Source organism: Citrus clementina, unplaced genomic scaffold (assembly GCF_000493195.1).
Source record: "Citrus clementina cultivar Clemenules unplaced genomic scaffold, Citrus_clementina_v1.0 scaffold_3, whole genome shotgun sequence".
Taxonomy (NCBI): domain Eukaryota; kingdom Viridiplantae; phylum Streptophyta; class Magnoliopsida; order Sapindales; family Rutaceae; genus Citrus; species Citrus x clementina.
In genome coordinates, this window is record NW_006262339.1 from 30277402 (window position 1) to 30288459 (window position 11058).

The window sequence follows — 11058 nt, forward strand, 5'->3', positions numbered from 1 at the left end:
CTTTAATTTATTGTTGTTTATTATTTTGGGTTTGGTGAATGAGGAAAGGATTTGAAGAATTTTGGGCTGTGTGCGATTGTGAGAAGCATTTTGGAGCTTTAGATTAGGTCTTTCGTAGTATTTTTCTTTTGTTTTAATCTATATATATTTTTAAATATCTTTAGAAAATGAAAAAAGAATAATAATATAATAGTAATAAAAATAGAAAAGGGAAAATATTATTCTTTTTTCATTTATAGCTTTAATTAATTTATTTATTTTTAAAATAAGTTTTCTAAATACAAAAAAGTAAAGTATTTATGTGCATACTATAAATATTTGAAATATTTATGTGTGTTTTGAAAAATTTAGAAATATTTAGGCCCAAGAAAATTAGCTTGCATAGAAGTTTGACCTTTTATATTTGTTGACTGTTAGAAAAATGTGCAAATACTATTTTGTTATTTTGTCCATTAAAAAGTAATAGAGAAATAAGAATGTTTTAGGATAATTTGATGTTTCGAAAGTAAGGGAGACAATTTGAAAATTGTTACTTCACGAGAAGAGTAAGCTGAATTACCCCAAATTATTTTTACACGGACTAAACTAGAATAATCTTTATAGAAACATTTTTTTATTATTGAGATCACTACTATAAATTATTTTAATTGTGAATATGAATTTTTTTTAGGGATTAATTGTTAGAAAAATAGCCTAAAGTGACCATTTTGAGGCCAACTTTGAGCAAAATAAATATTTTAAAAAAATATACATACATGGATGATTCGAAATCTCCCCTGTGGACTTTTAACAAAGAATCATACAACAATCAAATTGCTACTTGGATGAATGAGAAATTGGATCTCACAGAGTACCCATGGTGTGAAAAATGAAGAAAAATTCCAAATGGGATTTTTAATTGACTAATACCCTCTCATGAAACCTATATATACTGGCTTTCATGTTCAATTGTAAAACACGCCAAAATCAATTTCCTCTCTCTCAAGCAAATATTCTCTAACTTTAGGATTCAGTGTGATTGAATTCAAATATTTGTTTGAAGGTTGTGGGAATAGTAAGATTGTGCTACCAACACTATTTGAATTCAAATATTTGTTTGAAATTTGTGTGAATAGTAAGGTTATGCTACCAACACTATCTTAATTATTGTATCTTGAAAGACAAACATCAATATTATTCAAGCTTCATTGTGAAGGTGGTGAATTTATTGTAAGGACATTGTATTTTTTATAGGCCTCGGGTTAGTAATTTTTTTTATTTTACATATTGTTGATTTATTTGTTATATCTTTGCTATTCTATTGTTATTGTTAGTAGTAGTAGTCGTAGTAGTAGTAGTAGTCGTAGTAGTAGTAGTAGAAACTTGTCATAAGTGAAAAGTGTGTAAGAGGCATATTAGTAAGCTTAAATACACTAGAAATATTTTGTCACCAAGGCTATATACATTGTTTAAGGAGTCTAGGTTTTAAGGAGACCATTGTAACTCTCTCAGTCTTTCCTAAGAATTTAACTAGTGTATTTTTGTATACGAAGTGGCGATCTTATATCAATTGCTAATTAATAATAATATAATTACAATCTTAAAATATATTATTTTGTTAAAATGGCAACTGATATAGCTAGCAAGCTAGAGCTTTAACCTTCCCACTTCTGTCTCATGTGCCAATGTTGGCATGGGTGCTGCTGCATTTTTTGTTGTTCCTCATACGAAAAGACTCGAGAAATTCACTGGTCAGAATGTCAAATGGTGGCAACAGAAAATGTTCTTTTACTTGACTACCTTGAATCTTGTAAGACCTGAAGAAGATGCTCCTATATTCAGAGAGGGTGAAGTTGATCCCTAAGTGCTCAATGCAATAGATGCTTGGAATCATTATGATTTCCTTTACAAAAATTATGTGTTGAATGGCTTAAGTGATTCTAGAAAGGAAAGAGCCAAAAACTGTGGGAGTCCTTAGAAAAAAAAAATTGAGAATACTGGCACTAAGAAACTTGTCGTAGACTGCTTTCTAGATTATAAGATGGTGGACTCCAAAACTATTACAAGTTAAGTTCAAGAACTATAGATTTTCTATCAGAAATTTATGATGAGCAGATAGATTTAAGTGAAACTTTTCAAGTGGTTGCTATCATTGAAAAGCTGCCTCCAGCATGGAAAATTTTAAGAGTTGTTTGAAGCACAAGAGAGAGGAAATGTGTTTTAAAGATCTAATTATTAAACTTAAATTGAAGAATACAACAAAAATAATGACAACAAAAGTGTCATTACTATGGCTAAGGCCAATGTTGTGGAATATATTCAGAATAACAAGAATAAGAAGGCCAACAAGAACAAGCTAGGTCCAAAGGGAGGGGTCTCTAAGAAGCAAACCAAATTTCAATGGAAATGCTTCAAATGTGAGAAAATGGGTCACAAGGCTTTGGAATGTAGATTGCCGAAGAAAAAAAGGAAACCAAGAAGCTAATGTGATAGAGAACATATCAAAAGTTGTGTCAGTAATTAATTTTTCTGCAGTGGTTTCTCAAGTAAATCTTATAGGCACCAATCCTAGAGAACAGTAGATTGATACTGGTGCCACTTGACATGTATGCTTAGAAAGAAGTATTTATTTCCTTTTAATCCACTGAAAATGGTCAAAAGCTATATATGAGGAATTTAGCCACATCTGAGATAGAAAATCAAGGAAAAATAATTCTAAAGTTGACTTCTAGGAAAGAACTAACTCTAAACAATATTTTGTACATGCCAAAAATTCACAAGAATCTTTTATCTAGATCACTTTTGAACAAGCATGGATTCCAGATGGTGTTCGAGTCAGGTAAAGTAATTTTATCTAAACATGGAATGTAAGTGGGAAAGGAATACGTATCCGTTGGATTGTTCAAATTGAATGTAATGGTTGTAAAACCAAAGAATAATAATGCTTTTTTCTACTTATATTCTTGAGTTTTCTAATCTATTGCATGGTAGATTAAGACATGTTAATTATAATACCTTGTGTAAATTAATTAACTTGAATCATATGCCCATCTTCTAAATTGATAAGAAACATAAGTGTGAATCTTGTGTTGGACAAAACTAACAAGGTCATCATTTCAAAAAATTAAAAGAAACATTGAACCACTTGACTTAAATCAATACAGTCGAGGGGTGATAATAAATATTTGATTATTTTTACCAAGGATTGCACAAAACTTTGGTTTGTGTATGTTGGGTTAATTCTAATGCAATAGGTGTCAATGTGCAAGTATACACAACAAGTAATATACTGATAAGTATTCAAATCGTCTCCACAGGGATTGATGTTATCAGACTTCCTATAGCAATCTTATCAGTGCAGTTTTTTTCTGAATTAAAATAAGAAATTTTATGAAAATAATAAACTAATTAAAATAAAAATGCAATAAATAAAATGTACTAAAGAAAATTCTCATGTCAATCTCAAGGATGTAGCCAATGGGAATAGAGTAGTTGAGTAAATAAACTTATTTAATGACTTTGACTATTTTTTTCAATTATAGTACAATTGTTATAGCATCTACTATAGCACTGGGCAGAATCTCACATGCAATCTCAATTGTCGCAGGTTGGATATCTTATACCTAATGCAACCTAACAGTAACCAATTATTATGCTAACATTAAACATTCTAAGTTCTATTGACCCTATAAGGTGAATCTCTATATCTAGTTCATAACTAATTTTAGATCAAGCATGGCCTTATTCAAATTGAGATTTACTCAACTTGGGAAACCTAATCTAAAATCAATTATTGTCTTAATTTGATCGAATAAGTTAGACATTTTTTAGGCTCTTTCTTAGCTAATATCCTCTAAATAGGTGGTCAGCCGAAATAGAAGATTGAAATAAAAACAATTAAGAAAAATGTTATAGTAAACACAGAGCAACACGCGTATAGTAGTCAAACATCCATTAAGATCGTTTATCACTCAACCACAATCGAATTCAGTTCATAATTTACGATAGAACAACAAATAAAATTGTTATAGCCATCCAATACATCCTCATAAGTAAATAGAAAACAAGAAAATAAGAAGAAGAACTGAAGTCTGCTTAGTCTTTATGATTTCACCTTTGTTTTCTCCTTGAATCTGTTGTTACAGCCCTAAAAACTCTCTTAATTTATTTTCTTGTTATTTCTATTCGGTATTCTCCTTGGGTGACGACTCTCTCTTTTCCTTTGCAAGCGTGCTTCTTTTATAACTCAAAATTAGAGCAACTAAAAGTGTGTGGCGCGTATCCTCTATTTTTTGAAACTTTATATTGCAATCTTTTAGTTGTTGCGCGCAAAATCCAGTCTTTCATTGCTCTAGGATTGCTACAATAATGACTACAACATTTGCATTGTTTTAGACTTGTTTCAATTCCTCTGTAGTGAAGTTCTCTTATTGTCTCTGTAAGTCTGTTGCAGCAGCATTCCTTCCTTAAAACTTGAGCTTTCGATCACCTACAATTATGCATATAATTTAAGCACAAATTATTCTAAAACAACTCAATTTATTAAGAACAAACTAAAACGGATGCTCATGCGAATTGTAACTAAAATGCAATAAAAATACATCATTTCCTCTCTAAGTATTACTGATTTAACTCTAAAAATATCATGATAACTCTCATTTAATAGAGTTATCAGTGTATTTACTAAAAAACAAGGATGAAGTTATGGAGAAATTTGTGTTCTATAAGAAAGAAATTAAAAATCAACTAAATAAGAAAATTGAGGAGTTAAGAACTGTTAAAGATGGTGAGAGCTATTCCATTTAAGTCACTTTGTAAATAGTATGGAATCATACATAGAACTATAGCTCCCTATTTACCTCAATCAATTAGGATTGCTCAATAGAAAAATCGTGCCTTGAAAAAAATAATGAATGCAATGTTAGTAATTTCTATGCTATCTTAGAATATGTGGGGGGATGTTGTTTTATCAACTAATTACCTTTTAAATAAGGTACCCCGAAAGGAAGTAGAAAAATCCCTTTATGAATTATGGAAAGGTAGAATACCTTCGTATAAATGCTTACGAGTATGCAGTGTTTTGCTAAAGTGGTCATTCCTCCATCAAAGAAGGTAAAGATAGGACAAAAAACTATAAATTACATTTTCATTAGTTATGCACATAACAGTAGTGCCTATCAATTTCTTGTGTATGAATTGAATATACCAGATATTCACAAGAATACAAATGGAATTAGAAATACATCATTTTTTAATATGTGTTTACATGTAAATTCAAGTATAATTCAAGTTCGATTAAACGAGCACATAATGTTGTCGTTGAAGATAGTGAAGACTAAGAACAAAAAAAAAAAAAAAGGTTCAAGATAGCAAACAAGAGGTTCATTTTGAACCTAGACGTAGTAAGAGAGCCAGAACAGAAAAATTTTTTGACCCAAAATTTCTAACCTTTTTACTAGAGAGTAAACTACAAAGCTTTATGGAAGGTAAAAGTTCACCAGAAGGCACTTTATAGAAAGATGCTATTTACAGTCAAATTAAATCAATCTTACAAAATCATACCTGAGAATTAGTAGATCTTCCTTTCAAGATGCAAACCTTTAGGACCCAAGTAGATTTTTAAGAGAAAAATGAAAGCTGATAGATCAGTTAATAAGTACAAGGCTAGACTTGCAATTAAAGGTTATAAGTAACAAGAAGACTTTGATTACTTTTATGCTTATTATCCTGTAAGGAGAATGAATTCAATTAGGATGATACTAGCAATTGCAGCATTGTTTGATTTCAAACGTTTATTTGAATTTTGCAGGAATAGTGAGGTTATGCGGTCAACACTATTCGAATTTGTTGTATCCAGGGAGAGAGACACCAATGTTATTATTCAAACACCATTGTGAATGTGGCGAATATGTTTTAAGGTCACCGTATTTTTATAGGCCTCAAGTTATTTTTTTTATTTTGCGTATTGTTGATCTATTTGTTATATCTTTGTTACTTCAATTATCATCATCATCATCATCATCACTAAACTTATGACAAGTGATGAGTGTATAAGAGGCTTATTAGTAAGTTTAAGTGCACTAGAGCTATTCTGTCACAAAGGTTATATATATTATCTAAGGAATCTGGGTTTTAAATGAGATTATTGTGACTCTTCAGTTTTTCCTGCGAACCTAACTAATGTATTTCCGCATATGAAGTGGGTGATCTTATATCACTTGCTAATTAATAACAATATAACTACATTAATATGAATAGTATTCATTTTATTGGTATTATAAAAAGTTGTGTTATTGACCAATATGTTCATTGCTTATTTTATTAAATTTTATTAAAACATTTCAAATATTATGGCACCTTAAAAAACTTTCAAGGGTAATTATAGTTGATTCTACCCGTCTCTTAATTTCGCCTATGAGTGTATATTTGTATTTTTCTCTAGTTCATTTAAAGCCTGAGTCATATGAAAAATTTAAGAGGATTTTGGGTCGACGGTGTTAACATAAATATTTCTTTAATATTGATTTTGATGATTACAAACTTGATTAAGATTGTTTTAAAGGCTCAAATTATTTTTCATATATTTTCATATTATATAGGTTTTATATCCAATGAAAAGTGATTTTATAATATTAGTTATTTTCATGTTAATATTTTAAATTGAAAAGTTTTGAGAACTTTCAAATTAGCAAATATTGCTTAAAATTCTGGAAATAGACTTATTTGACAAGTTTTATAAATTTTTAGGTCATAGTGTAACTTTATAAAGTTTTAGGGCCAAACTATTATTTTGCAAAATAGTTCACTGTAGCAAACGACTAACCGACATCTTGATAACGGCTAGCCAACATCAAACAGAATTGAAGAGTAGCCTCTGGACACTAACGGCGATCCGACATCTTGAAAATGGTGATCCGACAATTTAAAAATTTAGCCCAACGGTCATATTGACCAGTCAAAACGACGATCCGACATCTAGTTAACGGTGATCCGATAGTGAGTAGAAGGTCAATAACGGCTAGTTTTCAACTCCAACAATAAATAAGCTCAATCAAATTCAAACTTCAACGATTCCAACAATTATTATTGAGCATACAACATTCATTGAGCCTTAAATTCTTGTATTCATCTCATTTACTCACACTTTGGACTTTCATTTGTAATCAAATACATTGTATGAGAGATTTATTTTGTAATATTCTTTAAAATCAAATTGAGAGATTGTAAGTGTTGGAATATACTTGGGTTAAGAGATTGGGGATAATCTCTTATTGTAAAGGTTTATTGACATCTTGGAAGTCAATTGTAAGAGCAGTTGAAGGCTTAGAGGCTTGCTTAGTGGAATCCTCAAGTCCGGTGAGCTTGGAGACGTGGACATAGGCACGGTTAGCCAAACCACGTAAAAATCACGTGTTTGATTTCTCTTCCCTTACTCTTTTATTATCTTGCTTGATTAAATTTATTATTTTTGTTCTTATTAAGGCATTAGATTTAAATTGTTGTGTGGTTTGTTTTGCATAAATTTCGATAACCCAATTCCCCCCCCCCCCTCTTGGGTTGCTTAGATAGTATTTCAAACAGTAATTGACAACAACTTTAAGTGTGATTAATTGGCTACTGTATGTGGGTTTGAGGGTGTTGGCATGAAAGATTTCTGAGAAGGAAATGAATAAGGCAAGTTACATTATGCTTAGTGTTAATGTATATTGCTACTTGCAACTCAATTGAATCAATTAATGATCTAGAACTAACCAAGAATAATTAAGGACAATGAATTTCAATTCAATACAGTAATCAAGAATCACAAAGAACTGAGTAAAGAACAAGAAGGACACCAATCAATTAACGTGGTTCGTTACCAAAGTACCTATATCCACGGTTGAAAAAACAACAAGGGATCAAATATTTTATTAAGGGAGATGATTACTACTGAAATCTACAGAGTACGGAGATTAAATCTCAGATTACATAATTTTTTATCTCTCACTCTAACCTCCTCAAAATCACTCTCTGGTGGTCTACAAACCAATATATATATATATATATATATTTTATTTTTTTATTTATTTATTTATATATATATTGAAGTCAGTTGTTTGTTATAACAACTTTTAACTAACAGCGGCCCACACATGCCATCTCAGCTCGCCACCTCAGCAAATTCACAACAGAATAAAACTAACAGCTTCACATTTAGTGCGTTGAGATCGTTCGCTTACTCAGATTATTAAAACTGAATGTTTAGGTTTTAATTTTTTTAGGCATTTAAATTTTGTTAGTCAAAAAGCTACGAAAACAATCTATTTATTTAGACATAAAGTATATATTTTTTAATTAACATAAAAAATTTAAATCATTAATTTTTTATTTCAACTTACTATATTGACATAATTCAATACGTAAGAGTATTGATTAAATTATTGAGATTGATCAATATCGGCTTCTGCATCGTTGATATCTCAACTTTCTACCTCTTGTTACTTAAAAAAATTATATAAATGTACATTTTTCTATCCTACGCTTACTTTCCTTTTTTTCTGATTTTGATTAATTTTGAAGATCAAGTTTGGATGGACTAAATTCTTTTAGAAAAATTGTGATAATTTTATCAAAACTTAATCACTGAAGCCAATTTCTCAAGTTAATGAAATTTATTCCTCTTAGCTTAAACAACTCAAAAAAAAAAAAAATTGACCCATTTTGGTTTTGGTTTTCTTAAATATAAAATCATATGCAAGCCACATTCGTAATGTCCCTCAATTTCAGTGATTCCTAGTTAGCTGTTGCATTTATTACAAGGAGCCGGCTAAGTTACGTTAAACGTAACTTACGCCAGACACAGCAACAATAACGGTCCCACCACTTTATACTGTTACTGTGTCTGACGTAAGTTACGTTTAACGTAACTTAGCCAGAGCCTTGTTACAAACTTAATATTATCAACCAAATTGTAATAATATGTTAAACAAGCTTTCCAAAGATGGTCGCATTTCAAATTTTCAATTAATTTGTATCCAACGTTCATTTGACTACCAGACAAAATTGTGGTGGCCCCTAGTGCCAAAGCTTTGATACAAGATCACAATTATTAGAAACTGACATTTCACAATCAAATAAAGATGAAAGACGACAACATAATGATAACTTTTTCCTTTGGCTTGTACAAGTTCACGAGGGGTGTATCCCACATTTCAACTTATGTGGTCGATAAAACAAAAAAAAAAAGGTGTTTTTTTGAGAATGCATGTTAATCACCTTTGATTTGATACATTCAAACTTGCTTTTGGAATTGCACTTTCAAAATTAATGAGCTTAATTTAATTTAATTTCAAGTGAAGGTTTCAAGTGTTTCCTGATAGTTGTAGAAGTTTATTTTTACTTAATATTTTTAAGCTGGACTTCAATTTGTATTTTAAGCTTTGAATATACTGCATTATGTTGAATTTTAATTGTAATATATATTAAAAGATTTAACTTAATCTAACATTTTTTTGTCTTTTTGAAACTCACCTTTAGATTTAATCCTCTAACGGCTTAGATGTATTTGTGAGGTTATTAACATTAAATACCCCAGTTGTTTATGCAAAATAAAAAAAATCAACAGTTTTACAATTTTGACATGTAAGTCCATAATATTTTAAATTTTTTTAGACTATTAAAATAGGTTTCATTAAATGACTTATTCTTACATTTATTAATATATATTTATATTAATAATTAATTTAATATATAGCTAAACATTGTATATTATTTACCACCCATAATTGACGATAAATATATATGATTATTTTTTAATTTAATATAATAACAACCAATTTTCTTTCACCCATGTGAGCAGTGTTAAGACATTATAACCTTTTTTTTTTCTCTAACACAAGAAATTTTACTATTTCAAATAGATGAAATGGAGAAAATATTAAAATGAATTTAATTTCATATTATATATAATTAATGTTTTATTATTTCCTTATAACATAATATTTATTTAACATACTATCAATTATTCGATTATGTAGAAAAAAATATGTTAATTTACTAATAAATAAATTATAGAGTGCTAGTTTATCAATTCGTAAAATTATTTTTGTTCATTTGAATAAGGATTTTGTATTTTTGGTTGAGTTTTTGCCCTTAAATAAAAAGAATAAATTAAATTGCACACTTAAATAAATTGACTTTTGTTATTTTACCCCAACATTTTAAATAGTCATTAGCACACATACATACGGTTAAGATATTTCATTACCTTAATTAAAGAAGGGTAAAAAAAATAAATCTAAACAATACTCCATTTTGAAATAATTTAACTATTTCTTTATTAATTTTTTTATAATTAAAACTAAGAGTAACAATTTTATTTTATTATTTTGTTTCCATATTAAAAATCATTTTAATTACCTTTTAATATTAATTATTTTAGGAAATTAAATAAAAATATATAAATTTTTTATGTAAAACACATTAATTAGTTTTTCATATTATAAAATGTATAGTGATTTATAATAAAAATTAAATATGTATGTTTACTCTTGGATGTCCATATTGGATAATTATGTATTTATATATGGATGGCTAAAATGATCAGTGCACTACTCAGCAAGTCACTTCACACCGACTGGCAATTTGGTCATTTACTGCTGCACTTTATTTGACGTTAACTGCTTCAACAGTACTGTTAATAAATAAACAAATAAAGGTAAACCTTACATGTACGTAAGATACATTTTACTCACATGAATAGTGCATGTGTGAGACCCACATATTATTCATGTGAGAGAAATATATCTTATATGCATGTAAGATAGAAGGACCCACAAATAAATTTACTTGAACAATGACTTTGCTTTTGGGACAAAGGACGATGCCTTAATTATATATAATAAATGGAGTCAACAACGGCTTTGCAGTTTCCACGACAAGCATTGATGCGAGGAAAATGGAATTCTCAGCGAAATCAATAGCAGTTTCCATTGTCACTATAACAGTGGTAACATGGGCATGGAAAATTCTGAACTGGGCATGGCTGAAGCCAAAGAGAGTGGAGAAACAGCTAAGAAAGCAAGGTTTTAAAGGCAATTC

The 11058-nt window shown here is 29.4% G+C and overlaps 1 protein-coding gene across 1 annotated transcript in view; it reads left to right on the plus strand.

The window, feature by feature from the left end:
- The first annotated feature begins 10849 nt into the window (after positions 1 to 10849).
- Positions 10850 to 11058, plus strand: part of LOC18049875 (cytochrome P450 CYP72A219) — a 3074-nt gene continuing 2865 nt past the window's right edge. The window contains exon 1 of the mRNA XM_006442244.2: positions 10850 to 11058. This exon is cut by the window's right edge and continues 179 nt beyond it. Coding sequence (XP_006442307.2) covers positions 10916 to 11058 — 143 coding nt within the window. The 5' untranslated portion in view covers positions 10850 to 10915.